This window comes from Sciurus carolinensis, chromosome 5 (genome assembly GCF_902686445.1).
Source record: "Sciurus carolinensis chromosome 5, mSciCar1.2, whole genome shotgun sequence".
Lineage (NCBI taxonomy): Eukaryota > Metazoa > Chordata > Mammalia > Rodentia > Sciuridae > Sciurus > Sciurus carolinensis.
The window spans coordinates 142618490-142632541 of record NC_062217.1 but is presented as its reverse complement, the minus strand read 5'-3'; the positions used below and the strand labels follow the sequence as shown (position 1 = coordinate 142632541).

The 14052-nt window shown below is 34.9% G+C and overlaps 1 protein-coding gene across 1 annotated transcript in view; it reads right to left on the bottom strand.

The window, feature by feature from the left end:
* The window catches only part of LOC124985913 (cytochrome P450 2C18-like), a gene marked incomplete at its 5' end in the record, with an annotated part of 34944 nt that extends 21248 nt beyond the window's left edge, over window positions 1-13696 (bottom strand). Inside the window, 4 exons of the mRNA XM_047554549.1 lie at window positions 7801-7977; window positions 9255-9415; window positions 13212-13361; window positions 13525-13696. Of these exons, the coding sequence (XP_047410505.1) occupies window positions 7801-7977; window positions 9255-9415; window positions 13212-13361; window positions 13525-13696 (660 nt within the window). The remainder of the gene's footprint in view (window positions 1-7800; window positions 7978-9254; window positions 9416-13211; window positions 13362-13524) is intronic.
* Window positions 13697-14052: the final 356 nt, after the last annotated feature.

Below are 14052 nucleotides of genomic sequence, written 5' to 3'. Positions count from 1 at the left end.
GACTCATAAAGTCAGAAGATCCATGTTTTGCTTATAAGTAGACTGTAGAGAGATAAAAGAAGTAGAAGGGAAAATAATAGAGTAAGAGAATCCAGAGGAAGAAAAGAGGGGAGGACATGAATGAATTACTGGAGCACAAAATCTACCAAATTATACTATGTTCAATTTTGAACCATACTACAATGTTCATGTATATGCAGGATTCAATGTAGTATGTTCACAGGTGTGTGTATGTGTGTGTGTGTGTGTGTGTGTGTGTATACACACACACAAACATTTACACATAGCTCATCAACAGCAAGCTAAGCTAGAATTAGAAATCCCCAGTATCCCCCAGTGGAGACAGTTAAAGTAGAGAAACCAGGATGTCTGAAAATAAATAAATAAATAAAAATTGTTTGAACTTCTAAAGTGTCAAACTAGAAATCCCTGAAGTTTACCTTTTTTTTCAAACTGCAGTATGTTTCCCCCTTTTGTCACTTATATATAATACTGGGTATTGGTACACTGGTTTTTAGACTACACACGACCAATAGCCACTTATGCTCTACTATTCACTGGGTTGGTGAGGGCCCAAGCTGTGACTCAGTCTGGGCACAGAGAGGATGTAAAATAGAATGGACAAGATGATCTTCATCTCAGAAGATTTTGGAAAAAAAACATTGGAGGAAAGGTCTCTATTTCAAAAACCTGAGAAAGAAAAATTACTTTTTCAATAGGACTGATATTGCCTCGACTACTTGGTAAAAACTGTTTCCTACTGTCTGCCCAAATTTTGTGTTTTGTCAGAATTATCTCTCATTTTATGTATTTTGTCAATTAATTCAATCATTTCTTAATATACCTTTTCTTCTCTTTGGGTGCATTTCCTACCCATGTAATTCATCCTTTATATTTAAAACACTTTAACTTGTGTCTCCATATCTTGCACCACATTCTTCTTTTTTCTTTATATATTCTACTTCTTTATTTGTTATTTGCACATTTTATTCCTTTTTCAATAAAATTTAATGCACTATTAAATCTTAATTTCCCTGCTTATTGCAAATCAATCCTCTTTGGTCAATAGAGGTATATTGGTCAGTAATAATAACTTTTTTTTTTTTTTTTGCAGTGCCAGGGATTGAATCCAGGACCTTGTGCTTGCAAGGCAAGCACTCTACTGACTGAGTTATCTCCCTGGCCTTAGTAGTAATAACTTCTGTGAACATTAAGTTGATATTCGGTTTGCTCTTAAATTATCATTGCATAAGTAGCTACTCTCTCCTTTCAAAGTGGTAGCAATGATTGAATTAAAATTTATAACATGCTAATTTGACATGTTGAAACTAAGTCAGAGTCACATTATTGAGATGTAAGTACTTACAAAGGGACTTCACTTAAAAGAGGAAGAGGAATCCATCTCAACAGACCCACAAAACAGGACCCAATATAACATAAGTAAACAGGTCAACAGGACATCTACAAAATATATATAATTTACCAGTAGCTGAATCTACAAATGTAGACTCAGATGAAGTGTCAAAGAATTAAAAAATTTTAATGGTTAAAATGATCAATGAGCTAAAGGAAGATATAAGAAAGGTGAGAGAAAATATAAGAAATGAAAGAGTATTCCAAAGAGCAGATAGAGATTTTGAAAAAAGAATATACAGATATCCTGAGAAAAAATAAAGTAAGTAAATCTAATATTCAGTTAACAATCTCACCAGTAAATTAGACCACATAGAAGACAGGATTTCAGAGTTTCAAGACAAGGTGTATGAACTTTAAAACTCAGACAGCAATAAATAAAAGAAATAAAAATCATGATCACAAGTTAAAGAAATCTGGGACAACTCTAAGAGACCAATCTAAAGAATCATTGGAATTAAAGAGAGAACTAAAATTAAATCTAAAGGAATGAATAACCTTTTCAGCAAGATATTTCAAAGAAATTTCCATACTTATGGATTGTGAGGGGCTCCAGATAGGACACATTCAGAACCCCAAATAAGCAAGATCAAAAAAGAATCTCTCCAGGACACATCACACATTCAACACCTGTCATACAGGAAACAAGAATTTTAACAGTTTTAAACATAATATTATGTCACATTGAGAGGTATTCTAGGCAGAATTACTCCTGATTTCTCAACTGAGAATGTAAAAGACAGAAGGAATTGAAATGGTGTCTTCCAAGCCATGATAGAAAATAATTGCTAATCAGGATTACCATATCAGGCAAAATTAGCTTTCAGAATTGAAGAGAAAGAGTAAAACTTTCAAAATGAGAAGAAACTACAAGAATCCATGATGATTTGGGGGGCCGGTTGAGGAATGCTTTGATTTAGAGTTGAGGGATTCCCCAAAAGATCATATATGAGACAATGAAAGAATTTTCAAAGATGGAATGATTAGAAATGAGAGGTATAAAACCATCAGTTCATTAGTCACTGATGTGGGTTCACTGGGCAGGACCTGTGGGCAGGTAAGGTAAGGCTGAAGGAAGGAGGTCACTGGAGTGCGCCATTGGGATTTATATTTTGTCCTTGGTGAGCAGAGGTATCTAGGCCTCCTGCTTGCCATGCCCTGAGCTGGTTTCCTCCACTATGCTCTTCTGCCAAGATGTTCTGGCTTATCGTGAGCCCAGAGCTATTGAGTCATCCAACCATGGGTTGTCCCTCTGAAACCATGAGTCAAAATAAGCATTTCATCTTCTATGTTGTTTTTGTCAGATCTTTTGATCCCAGAAACAAAAAAGCTGACTAGAAAGATGAGTGTAAATAAACTCTCACATTAATAGACATAGAATGGCTGATTGGATTCAAAAAACAGACCCAACTATATACTGTTTTCAAGAGACTCATCTTAAAGGCAATGACATATGTAGGCTAAAAGAGAAAGACTGGAAATATGTTACATGAAAGTGGAGAAAAAAATAACAGGCAAGTCATACCTCTAGAAAATAATTTGCTGAAAAGGTAAGGATAGTGTTTATACCTCAAATATCAGTGCACCTAATGACATAAAGCAGACACTACTCAACTTAAAGATCCAAATAGGGCACAATTCAACAATATTGAGTAATTTCAACACACCTCACTCCCCATGAGATAGGTCATTCACACATAAAATCACTAAAGACCCTTCAGACATAAAAATATTATATATTAAATGGACTAGCAGATATTCATATAATAATTTATTAAACAACAGCTAAATTCAATTTTTTCTTAGCTGCTAATGGAGCTATCTCCAATTGGCCCATATTATAGGAAACAGTAGTAAGCCTTAGCAAATATTTTTCTTAAATTCCTATAATTACTTCCATCTAAAATATCAGGTTATCATGGAATGAAATTAGTAAGAGAACAACCACAGAAATTACATATGGACATGGAGATTCAATAATGCAATCTTAAATGATGAATTCATCATTGAGAGAATGATGGGACTAATTTAAAATTCCTAGACTCAAAATATAATAGAGATGAAATGTACAAGAATCTCAGAAACTCTAGGAAATTAGTTCTAAGATGAGAGCTTTATAAACTATGAATTAATACATTTAATATCAGAAAGATCCTAAATAACCTCATAGTGCATCTCCAGGCTGTAGAAAATTAAAATACAATCCCAAATGCTGAATAAAGAGAAAATAATGAAGATGCAATATGAAATTAATAAGAAATTTAAAAACTACAAAGAAACTAAGAAACAAAACTTGATTCTTTGAAAAGAATAACAAGACTGAGAAATGTTAGCCAAAATAAGCAAAACAGAGAAGACAGGAAGTACTAAAATTAGAAATAAAAATGTGCAATGACAGAGAAATCTCTGAAATCCAGAGGATTATTATGGACTACATTGAAATATCATATTCTAATAAATTAGAAGATCTAGAAGAAATGGACAAGTTTATACCCAGATATGAACTACAACAATTGAAACAACAAGATAAAAAAACTCAATCACACCAGTTGTATACAATGAGATTGAAGCAGTGACATAATGCCCTCCAGAGAAGAAAAACCCAAGACCAGATGGGTTCTCCGATGAGCTCTACCAGACCTTTAAAGAATTAGTGCAGCTCTTTCTCACAATATTGCATGAAATAAAAAGTGGGGGGGTAGGGGGATAACTCCCACTTCATTTTGTAAAACCCACACCACCATGATTCCCAAAACAGATAAAGACACAACATGGAAAGAAAACTAGGATCCAATAACCCTGATGAACATAAGCGCCAAAATTTTTAATAAAATTTTGGCATATCATAATTGAAACCACAATAAGATTGCTGAATGTTTTCCATGGGAAGTGGAGAATGATATATAATGGGGGTGGGGGGGATGGTGAATGAGAGACAAATGGGGGAACTTAAAACATGTAGAAGGAAATGAGAGGGAGGGGTATGAACGATGGTGGAATGAGGCGGACATCGATGTCCTATGAACATGTATGATTAGGTGAATGGTGTGGATCTACAATGTGTACAACCACAGAAAGAAAATGATGTACCCCATTTGTGTACAATGAATCAAAATGTAGTCTGTAAAAAACTTAAAAGCTAAATAAAAAAATAATAATTAAAAAATAGAGTTGCAAAAATAAAAAAAATGAAAAAAAATAGTAATAAAATGGCTAATTTACACAAGCAGGAAATGGGACAATTTTAAGGACCTATGAAAACATTTTAGTGCCTTTTAAATAAAATCAGAAGAAAAAAATGAAAATAGGGCAACATGGATCATATTTATCTTTATGCAAATAATGTCATAAATGCCCATATGGGAAAAATAAATAAATTTAAAAATTTTTTTAAAAAGAACAATAGCAAAAATTGTAAATTATGACCAAGTTTGTTTCAATCCAGGGATGCAAGAATGGTTCAACACCTACAAATCCATGAACATAATTCAATACATAAAATAAATTAAGGAATAATAAACACAAGATAATCTCAATAGTGCAGAAAAACACTGTGGCAAAATCTAGCACCTATTCATGTTACAAATGCAGAAGAAAGGAAGGATAGAAAGAACTTCCCTAAATATCATGAGTGCAGTATATAACAAACTATAATTCAACATATAGTGAATGTTAAATGAATGACAATATTTTTTCCTATACTCAGGAAAAAGACAAGATGTCCATTGTCCCTACTTCTACTCAATAAAGTATTTGATATTGTAGACAAGCAATTTGGCAAGAGAAAGAAATAAGTGTGATATAAATAGGAAAGAAAGAAATCCAATTATCACTCTTTGCAAATGATATGATTCTGTATTTGAAAGACCAAAAGAAATTCACCAGAACAAAAATAAATCCATTAAAATACAAATCAGAAATATAATTCCATTCACAATAACCTAGAAACAAAGAAACCCAAATCCAATACCCTAGGAATGAATCTAAATAAAGAGGAGAAAAATTTCTATGATTAAAATTATACATTGAGGAAAGAAAATGAAGAAGACCTTAGAAGAAGGAAGACTTCCCATATTCTTAAATAGACAGAATTAACATTATCAAAATGACCATATTACCACAGCAATCTATAGATTCAGTGAAATTCCAATCAAGATAACAATGCCATTCTTCACGGAACTAGAAGAAAAGGTCCTAACTTCACTAAGAAAAATAAGAGACCCAGAATAGCTTAAGCAATATGGATAGATAAGAAAAATGCTACAGAAATCACAATACCTAATATCAAATTTTGCTATAGTGCTCTGGAAACAGAAACTACATTGTTCTGTCATGTAGACTAATGGAAAACAAATCATCAAGAGAAACCCACATGGATACAGTGATCCAATCCTTGACAAAGGTGCCAAACGAATACATTAGAGAAAAGGCAGCTTTATTTTGTTTAACAAGTGGTGCTGAGAAAACTAGATATCCATATGTAAATGAATGATACTAATTCCTCTCTTTCATCCTGCTCATAGGCCAACTCAAAGTATAACAAAGACCTAGAAATTAGATCAGAAACACTGCAAATCCTGGAATAAAACAGAAAGGGAACACTCTAACTCATAGGTGTAGGCATTGACTTCTAAAATAAGACTCCTAAAATGCAATAAAGTAAAAAATTAATAAATGTGATGGCATCAAATTACAAAACTTCTGTACAACAAAGAAAATAGAAAAGAATGTGAAGAGACAAACTACAGAATGGAGAAAAAAATGTTTGCCAGCTATTCACTCTGAAGAATATTAATATCCAAAATATGTAAAAAACTTGAAAAATTTAACACCAAAAAACACAAATAAACCAACTTATAATTGAACAAATAAATACACACTTCTCAAAAGAGGAAATAAAAATGGTGAACAAGTATGTAAAAAATTATGTGGCAATTTTAACAATTAGGGAAATTCAAATTGAAATGACACTGAGATTTCATCTCACTCCAATTAGAATTTCAGTCATCAGGAACACAATAATAATAAATGGGGATATGATGTGGAGGGGAAAGCAACACTTTCACACAATTGGTAGTATAGTAAGTTAGAATAATCACTATGAAAATCACTATGGAGATTCTTCAAAAGGGTAGAATTGGAACAACAAAATGGCCAAGCTATCCAACTCCTTGGTATCCATCAAAAAGAATCACTCACATACTCTAGGAATACATGCATGCCCATTTATAGCAGTACAGTTCACAACTGCCAAGTTATGAAACTCACCTAATTATCCTTCAACAGATAGATGGGTAAAGATAATGTGATAGGTACACACAATGAAGTTTTACTCAGTCTTAAAGAAAGAAATGTCATTTCCAAGGAAACAGATGGAACTGAAGAACATAATGCTAAGTGAGATAAGTCAGACTCAGAAAGTCAAGGGTCCCATGTTTTCTGTCCTATCCGGCATCTAGACAGAAAATGAAAGGTAAAGGGACCTCATGAAAATGGAAAAAAGACCAGAACAGTAGAAAAAGGGAATGGGGAAGGGAGAAAAAGAAGAAAATGGGAAGTATGGGGGAAAGAAACTGACAAATTTGTGCTATATATTATATGAATCTAGTACAATAAATCCGAATCTTATAATAATTACAATGGATCAATAAAAATTATTTTAAAAAGACGACAGTATGGGAGTAATGACCCCAAAATGGTGGAGTAGAAAGTTCCCGGTGTCAGTCCTTCCAGAGAAAAACTATTGACCTAGTATGAACTTTCTGAAGCAACTCTTTTGGAACTCTGGTATCTAGTTGGAAATGATAGCATCCAGGGAAATAGTTGATAAAGTTCTCAAAATTCTCAGTGTCTCACATACCAGTTACTATTCCCCACAGAGCAGCACCCACTGCAGGCAGCTGTGAGGACAGATTCTACAGTCCTGTTGCGTCTTGGTGCTAGAATGGAAACAGGGATTGTTGCTACAAATATCCCACTTGTATGCCTTGGTCACTTGATCTTGAACAAGGAGAAGCCATTACACAGACTGGCCATTAGGTACTTTCCCTTTCTCCCAAACATTTCAATTTGCATTTCATGGCTCCAATTTTATATTTTCTAAGTTGTTTATGAATATTTCCTTTTCACCTCAGGTGTCAATATTGTCTTTCATCAGGTAGATTTTTAATGTCTCTAGAACAGTGTTCATGTATTCTAGATATTTAATGATTCAATTTTATTTCTTCAATGATAATTCATATAGATCTTTAAAGACAAGATATGCATAAAGAGTTTGTCAGGAATGTCTTTCCTGACCATGTGACTAACCCTAGTAACCATAGAATTAATCAATGAAACACAAAATGTAGAACCAATCAGATAACAGAGTTGTGGTTCACATTCTACCTCTTCCATTTTGATCAGGAAGCAGTCAGTGAGGTCTCGAGGACTGTTCATATCCAGGGATTCTTGGTGTTCTTTTATTTTCTCCAAAAAATACTCTTTCATATCACCAATATTCTTAAAAAATGTTTTATGACTCCCCGGAAAATAATCCATGAGAACAGGAAAATTGTTGCAGACCTACAAATTAAAAATATATTTTAGTTAGAAACAGGTAAGATGAACAAGCATATTATCCCTAGTCTATTGTAGAAACTATAGCTTTAAGAAAAACTAAAATATCCTTTTTATATATATCCAGGAGTGGTAAAACTGGTCAAAGTGTGGTACCATTCCAAGTTTTCTGAGGTATCTCCATACTGCTTTCCACAGTGAAGGTAACAATTTGCAGTCCCACCAACATCTTATGAGTGTACCCTTTTCCCCATAGCCTCCCCAACATCCACTGTGACTTGTATTCCTGAATATTTCCATTCTGTCTGGTTTGAGATTAAATCATGGTGTAGTTTTGATTTGCATTTCTCTAATTGCTAGAGATGTTGAACTTTTTTCATATATTTGTTGAACATACATATTCCTTCGTTGGATAAGTGTCCATTTAGTTCTTTTTACCATTTATTGATTGAATTATTTAATGTTTTGGTTTTTTTACTTCCTTGTATATCCTGTAGATGAACATTATGTCTGAGTCACATGTGGCAAAGATTTTCTTCCATTCTGTAGCACTTTCTTCATGTTCTTGATGGTTGCGTTTGCTGTAAGACTTTAGTTTGAGACCATTCCATTTATTGGTTCTTGATTTACTTCTTGCCCTTCAGGAGTTTTATTGAGAAAGTCAGTTCATAAGCCAACATGATAGAGAAAGGTCTCCATTTTCTTCTAGTGCGTGCAGGGCTCTGGTTTAAAGCCTGGGTCTTTGATCCACGTTGAGTTTGCTTTTGTGCAGGTGAGAGAAAGGGTTTCAATTTCATTCTACTACATATACATTTGCAGTTTCCCCTAAACTGTTTGTTAAGAGGCTATCTTTTCTCCAATATATATTGTTGGAAACCTTGTCAAGTATCAGATAACTCTATTTCTGCCAGGTAAAGTGGTGAAATTTCTAAGTGGTGATTGGAGTGCAGCCTTGTCAGTGATGAGTCCCCAACAGGGTCCTGAATATCCACTGAGTGCCATGACCTTGCTCAAATGCAATCACCAAATTTCTTTATAAAGATTAGGCTCTGGGGTTGCTGGGGAAAGCATTGGTCAGAGACCCAAAGGGTTTACATGTCACCTCTAATGAGGGCATTCGTTTTCCTATGCATAAATGACTCAGTCATCTTTTCCTGATACTTCATGATGCCCAACTCTGGGCTACACTTTGGTGTCTGGACTCACTTCACTACTTGGGCCATTTTAGTCAGAATAAAGACCATATGCGTTTTCTTAGGAAGAAGGGATAGGATTTTTCTCACCTGGATCCATGGGGAGCTCAGAATCTCCTGGTTTTCAAGTAATTTCCGTATAAATTTGAGAAAATTCTGATCTTTATAATCAAAACGACTATGGAAGATAATGGAGCAGATCACATTGCAGGGAGCATAGCCCATGATAAAGGTGGGATCACAGGGTGAGGCTAAAGAAATGGAAACATTAAAAGTTAACATTAAAATATACATAAAAATGTGTTTCTCTTTGAGATAGCAGGGAAAGGTAATTGTAGGACCTCTAAGCAATATCTATCAAGAAATTTCTTTGAGATAAAAAATATTCAGCATGCTAAAAGTCATTATCACTTTTACATGAATCTCGAATTGATTTTTACCTTCTAGCCAGTTGAGTAGTGTTTTTTTTAGTGCTCTATTCAAATCCACTGCCTTTTTAAGCCATTCTAACACACACTATCCCTTATTTTTTTTAAATATTTTAAAAGATCACTTTAAAAACACCTGATAATACCATTTCAGTGCAGAATCGTAGTTGTCATCAAACCACTATACATATATATATATATGTTAAGTGACCACTGAAAGATTCCTCTGTGAATTTTTTTGTTTCATTTTGGAATTGGCTAATGAACTCAGATGTATTCAACCACAGAGGCACATCCCTGGCCCTAGTTTGCATTTTATTTAGAGACAGGGACTCACTGAGTTCATTAGCAACTCCCTGTTGCTGTGTCTGGCTTTGAACTGGACCCTTCTGCCTCAGTCCCCTGGTCCACTGTGATTACAGTTGTGGGAAACAGCCCTGAGCTGAAAGATTCATGTGTAAAACAGGAATAAAAGCTAAATGGAGTAACTATGTACAAATTTCTATATCTATGGAACAAATGAAAACATTCATGTTTTATGAGGAAAAATGGCAAGATAAATAATGATATGCACTTATGAAAATAAAAGTGAGAAATTTTTATTTTATAGTAAAGTCTCGATAAAAAAGTTAAACTTCATGAACAGATCTCTTTAATTCTTCATTAGAGAGAGAAAGACAGAGAGAGAGATAGACACAGAAGGAAATTTTGCCAACTTAGAAAATAGAAACCATCATTTTCAAATGGCTCAAAATTTAATCTACTTAGTAATGTTTCCCGCTTGTGAACTTCAGAACATTTTTCTGAACCATATAGTTACTCTCAGATTAATATAGTTTAGTTGATTTTAATGCTAGTCATCATTTTAGTCAATACTGTCCTTTTATAGGGAAAGAAATTATAGTAGGGCAAAGTTCTATTTTTGGGACTCTATAAAAAGGAAATTACAATTAGGAGATCAATTACTTTCATTTGAAAATAAAAGTCTTCAAATTCACCACTATAGATTTAAGGTTTACTTAATAAAAATGATTAAAAATGGAAGTGAAAGACCTCTACAATGAAAATTACAAAAAACTGATAAAAGAAGTTGAAGAAGACACACACACACACACACACACACACACACACACACACACAAAGATGGAAAAACCTCCCATAGTCATTAACTGGAGCATTTGGATCCTACTATCCAAATCAATTTGCAGGCTCCATTGAATTCCCATGATAATACCAAAGATATTTATCACAGAACTAGAAAAAAATCCTGCAATTCATATTTAAGCACAAAAACCAAAGACAAACATAAGCTGGAGGCAAGACAATGCCCGAGATCAAGCTATAATATAGGGCCAGAGTAAGCAAAATATCATGGCACTGGCATAAAAACAGGCACATAAACAATGAAAAACAGAGGAGATTCTGGGGAGTGGGGCAGGGAAGACATGCATCTACACTCGAATGATTCTTATAAAAGTTACCAAAAGTTATGGTGGAAAATGAGACACTCCTCAATAAATGAACCATGAAGATGACTGCAACTTAACCCATATCTCTCACCTCATACGACATTCAACTCAGAATGGCTCAGAGACATTACTATAAGACTTGAAACCCTAAAAGAACTAGAAGAAAACATAGGGGAAACACATGGAGATGGATACAATTGATGATATTTTTGTATAGGACCCTAAAAGCAAAAGTAGGCAAGTAAAGTACATCAAACTGAAAAGTTCTTACACAACAGTCAAGACACTGAAGAGACATCCTACAGAATGGGAGATAATTGCCAATTAATCATCTCATAAAAGATTAAAATAGACAAAATAATAAGGAATAAAAAAAAAACAATGGGCCTCAAGTAATACAATAAAAAATGAGTAAATGATCTTAATAGGCACTTCTCAAAAGAAGAAATGAACTGTCCAATAAATTCATTTTTAAAATGCTCAATATCATTAGACATCAGGGAAATACAAATCAAAACTACTATGAGATATCATTTTGCCCCGGTTAGAATGACTATCATCAAAACACAGAAACAAAAAAAAAAGAAACCCAACTTAAAACCACAACCACAACAACAAATAACAATATTGGAGAGGTGTTCAGAAAAAGGACACCTTATACCTGTTGGTGGGAATGTTTCATTAGAAAGTCATTATGGAAAACATTAAGGAGTTTCCTCAAACATAAACAGATCTTCCATAGGATCCAGATGTCCTGATTCTGGTGCACAGATGAAAGAAAGAAAATCAACATACCATATAGATTCCTGAATGTTTAGGATAATTATGACACTATTCATAATTGCTAGGCCATCATACAAATTTATGTGGTTATCAACAGATGAGTGGATAAAAACAATATGTTATACAGACACAAGGTATTTGCATTCAGTCATAAAGAAGAATGAAATCTTGTCATTTGCTACCAGGAAGAAAAAACTGGGGGAACTGGTGCTAAGTAAGAGGTCAGAAACAGAAAGTCAAGTATTGCATGATCTCTCTCAGGTGTGGAAGGTAAAATGAATGTGCACCTGAGGGTAGAAAGTGATTACTGGAGATGGGGAAGGGTGTGTGGTGGTGGTGATGAGAGTAGAGTGATGAAGAGAATGGATTTTAACAGTATTTCCTGCACACGTGTGGGAATACCACAGTGATATTCATTAATGTGAACTGATTAGATGTTAATAAAACTACAATAAAATAATTTTAAAATAAATGATAAAATGATGCAAAGGAAGTATAGAGCATTGGGTCAGAACAAGTTTTTGAAGTTATCTACTCTTCCACCAGGCACTCTAGGTGTTCCAGGATTCTGAGAATTCACAACAAAGATTTATTTTAGCTATGGAGTTGAAGGGTAATTAGAGAAGACTGCGAATTTCTTTATGTATATCATTCACTGAAAAAGTCTGATTTTTAGTCTTCCCTTTCTCATTGAATGGGAAGAGAAATTTAAATACAGCAATCTGGTTCCAACCTGAAAATCAGAGACATTGAAAAATACTTCATGGGTCAGTAGAGAAGACATGGAGAGGTATGTGATTACCATAAGCATGATTCATGAGACTTTCCAGGATATATGCAAATCAATAGAAAACCTAGATAAGAATAATAATGAGGCACTGGCCTTGGAAAATCCTGAGAGTCATGAGACAGCAAAAGCAACTCTACAACCACAATCCAATTAGCTGAAAGCACACCTCACTTGCTTCAGCTCCACAGGGTCTAAGGCTGATGTTTCCACTGTGTCCAATGGACAGTGGTGAAAGCTGTGGAATGGGAATCTCACAAATGTGCCCTGGGGAAACCCTGCTCTTTAACTCTTTAAGGGAATGGACCTCTAAACCTTCTGTCTTCATGATGCAATGATTTGGAAACAGAAACAGCTGGTCAGAGGAGGATTATATGACCTTTACACACATCATGATGCCCACTCATGCCTGTGCACAGGCAGCACAGATCCACAGACTCTGATTCTCTGCTTTAAATCATCCCTCCTCCACATGAGGACTGACAGCACCCATGATTAAGGTCTGGCTCTTGCTGAAATGTGTCTGCTAGACACAGAAGAGAGCAGTCTGTTAAGGACAGTGATATGATGAGCCACTCACACTTGGTTTTCCTCAACTCCTCCACAAGGCAGCGGGCTTCTTCTTGAATGCGGTCCTCAATGCTCCTCTTCCCCATCCCAAAATTCCGCAGAGTCATGAGTGAGAAGCGCCTTATCTCTCTCCATCTGCTTCCATTAGCGAAAGCAATTCCTAAATGAGGGAGAGCAGAATCTAGGAGGGATACCCCAGGCAAGGTAGAGGAAGCTCAGGAGTGGCAGCCACAGAGATGGTCAAGCTCAACATGGCTTTCTCTTTTCCTTTCTCCTCGTCACCGTGACTATTGCTCTCCCATTTCACATGCACACACACTTACCAAATCCTTTATTAACTCTTTCAGTCACTGGGAAACTGCCTCTTCCAGAAAATACCTCTCCATGATCAATCAAGGCTTCCTTCACAGCTTCATATCCATGCAACACCACAGTGGGCTTCGTACCCAAATACAAAGTGAACACAGGCCCATAGACTTTTGACACCTGAAAATGCGAAAGAAAATGCAAATATTAGCTGAATGAGATCAGCATTTGATCTACATATTTGGCTGATTCAGACTGTCATTCAGATCTTTCTCATTATATTTGTTACATTTCATTGTGCCACAAGAATCTTCAAATATTTATGAATATTTTCTACAAATAAGATGACAATCATAGCTGTCAGTTATGGATGGTCTATGATGAGCCATGCCTGGCTCAGGCAATTGATATCTATACTATAATTAATCCTCACATCAATGTATTTTGGGGGCTTATTTGTCCTGTTTTACATGCAATGGATATGAAGTCAGAAAGTTACAAACTCATTTGCAGTATACTATGTCTACTTAATGGCAGACTCCCAA